This window comes from Penaeus vannamei, chromosome 6 (genome assembly GCF_042767895.1).
Source record: "Penaeus vannamei isolate JL-2024 chromosome 6, ASM4276789v1, whole genome shotgun sequence".
Taxonomy (NCBI): domain Eukaryota; kingdom Metazoa; phylum Arthropoda; class Malacostraca; order Decapoda; family Penaeidae; genus Penaeus; species Penaeus vannamei.
In genome coordinates, this window is record NC_091554.1 from 39,215,014 (window position 1) to 39,217,513 (window position 2,500).

Genomic DNA, 2,500 nt, shown 5'->3' on the forward strand with positions numbered 1-2,500 from the left:
TGAGAGATATAAATTTACTGTATATTTTCCTGCTTGAAAACCAAAACCACAAAACACAACAAAAGAGTTTAAAATTCTAACAAAAGAAATATGAATGATATGAACAAGATTTTCCTCTTGTAGGACATAAGTCTAAACTCTCTATGGTATATATGAATATCATAAATGTTTTGCAAGGAGAAAAATTCATTTGTACCTTCACCTGGCAGGAACGGATGTGCGACCTCAGAGGATCTCTTCTGGAAGCTTGATGCTTTACAGTCTTTTATCCGAGATCTTCACTGGCCTGACCATGACTTTGCCAAACACTTGGAGCAGAGATTAAAAGTAAGATACATGAGGAGGGACAAAAGTGTGGAGATACTTTGTGAGATTTATTCATTTCTCTTTCTCTCTCTCTCTCTCTCTCTCTCTCTCTCTCTCTCTCTCTCTCTCTCTCTCTCTCTCTCTCTCTCTCTCTCTCTCTCTCTCTCTCTCTCTCTCTCTCTCTCTCTCTCTCTCTTCTTTCTTTTCTTTCTTCTTGTTCTTCTTTTTCTTCTTTCCAGGAATGAATTTGACACGTAACAGTTTATTTCATTGTCGTTATGATAAGCGGTAAGTAAGGGGCACAAGTTATTAATATACAAATGGGCAATAAAGTTCTATCCTTATTAGTTTAAAAGTTAATCATATTTGAATTGGCAAAGCTTAAAAATTCTGTTTGAAATAGTTGAAAGGATAACTTTAATATCTTATCCAGGTATCAAAGGTTTTTTCCATGTGCAAGCTACCAGTTGATGGTTCATGGAATCACCAACTTTTTGCCTACTGAAAGAAAAAGAACTTTTATTTTCATTATAATACACTTAATAACATATTCTTCCTCCCTTCCTTCTTTTTCCCTTCTAAACAGCTGATGGCTTGTGACATGATTGAATCTTGTATAACACGAACGGACCAGGCATTCCAACAGTGGCTGAAGAAGGGGACTGGCTTCGTGTCCACAGACTATGTGCTCCCATCAGAAATGTGTGCAATGGTGAATGTCATCTTGGATGCTAAGAACCAGTCCTTTAAGCTGTGTGCAGTTGATGGTGTTGATGTGGTGAGTTTTGTGAATATTTTTTCTTTTGTTATTTGATGATAAATGTTCTCAACATTCCAATGGGATTAGGTTAATGGATGTCTTGTTATGAAAAAAATTGGCCAAGTGGAGGGATGACCAAAACATCTTGTCATGGAAAAAAAATTGACAGGAACATCTAGTCATGAGGAATTGTTGTCAATTTGAAAACACTGACAACAGCTTGTCTTGAAAACTCAAAACACTTGGATTGAGGCTGACTCAGTGGGTCTTCAGGAAGGGGCTCATTAACCCCTTAATACCCAGATTTTGGTACACCCACATACCATGAGATTCCTAGTTCCAAAGAATTAACTGGATATTATATCCATTTTTTTAAGGTCAGTTACTTATGATGCTTAATGTATGCATAACGAGGGCAGTCCCCTCACCCTCAGTAGTAGGGGGAGTGTACATCCTGATGCAGTGTAAATATTTTATGACTCTACACAGATGACCTGTCTCAGGTTAAACCTTATGTGGTTTCTTGGGCTGAAAGCCACCTTTGGAACCCTGCCTGGCACTGCCACAAATGCAAGGCAAGGAGGGTTTCCCCAATACCTTGGGCATAAGCATTCTCCTCTAAGGACCTATATTTTGGCTAGTTTTCCATAAAGGAGAGGATTTGACAATCCCAGCTTCTTCTTTTGCTTGGTCTGCTGCTGGTAGGCCTCTCTTTCAAATTGACAAGGATTACATTCCTAGAGCCATTCATTGACCTTACCACTTGGAGGAACTGCAGAAGTTTTAATGACAAAGCAGCTACATACTGGTAGGGGAGGCCTTTGCAAAGCTGTTTATTTTACACACCAAGTTAGCCAGGAGTGGTACCTGAAAGCAGAAAGTCATGGAAGATTTAACACAGTCCTAGGCTAATTGCACAATATGCCAAAATCTCTGCTATCACACCTAATTGATTATGTAACTCTACATAATGACTAAAATATATAATAGTGCAGTACAAAAACTAATGGGAATTAATCTGGTTGGACAGATTATCTACTCATATTTTATTTATATTTTCCCAGAATCACTACTAAATTAAGAAGCATCCTTGGTAGTATTAAGACTTACAAGATGTAAAACAACTAAATAGATACTTAATTTATTGAGAACAAAAAAAATATCAGTTACAATTGGGGTGAACAAAGGTATGAGTACATTGACAAGTTCTATCCATTGCTGGTCAAGATCATGTGCACACATGTCTGAAACTCATACTTCTTGTTAAGTAGTGAAAGTGGGAACATTGACCATTGACTGACTAACAGCAGCTGATAAGGTAACCAGCTACAATTGGTTATGCTATTATCCCTGTCATTTCAAACATCTAATGCACAAAAAATAGTGTAATAACAAAATTAGTGATGTGTCAACAGAGAGTTCTTTATTATTGAG

General features: G+C 37.4%; 1 protein-coding gene across 21 annotated transcripts in view; it reads left to right on the forward strand.

Annotated features, from left to right (window-relative positions):
- Nucleotides 1–2,500, forward strand: part of Cadps (calcium-dependent secretion activator 1) — a 420,349-nt gene that overhangs the window by 382,013 nt on the left and 35,836 nt on the right. For all 21 annotated transcript variants that reach the window (XM_070122966.1, XM_070122958.1, XM_070122975.1 and 18 more), the window contains 2 exons: nt 210–327; nt 893–1,084. In XM_070122966.1, coding sequence (XP_069979067.1) covers nt 210–327; nt 893–1,084 — 310 coding nt within the window. The remainder of the gene's footprint in view (nt 1–209; nt 328–892; nt 1,085–2,500) is intronic.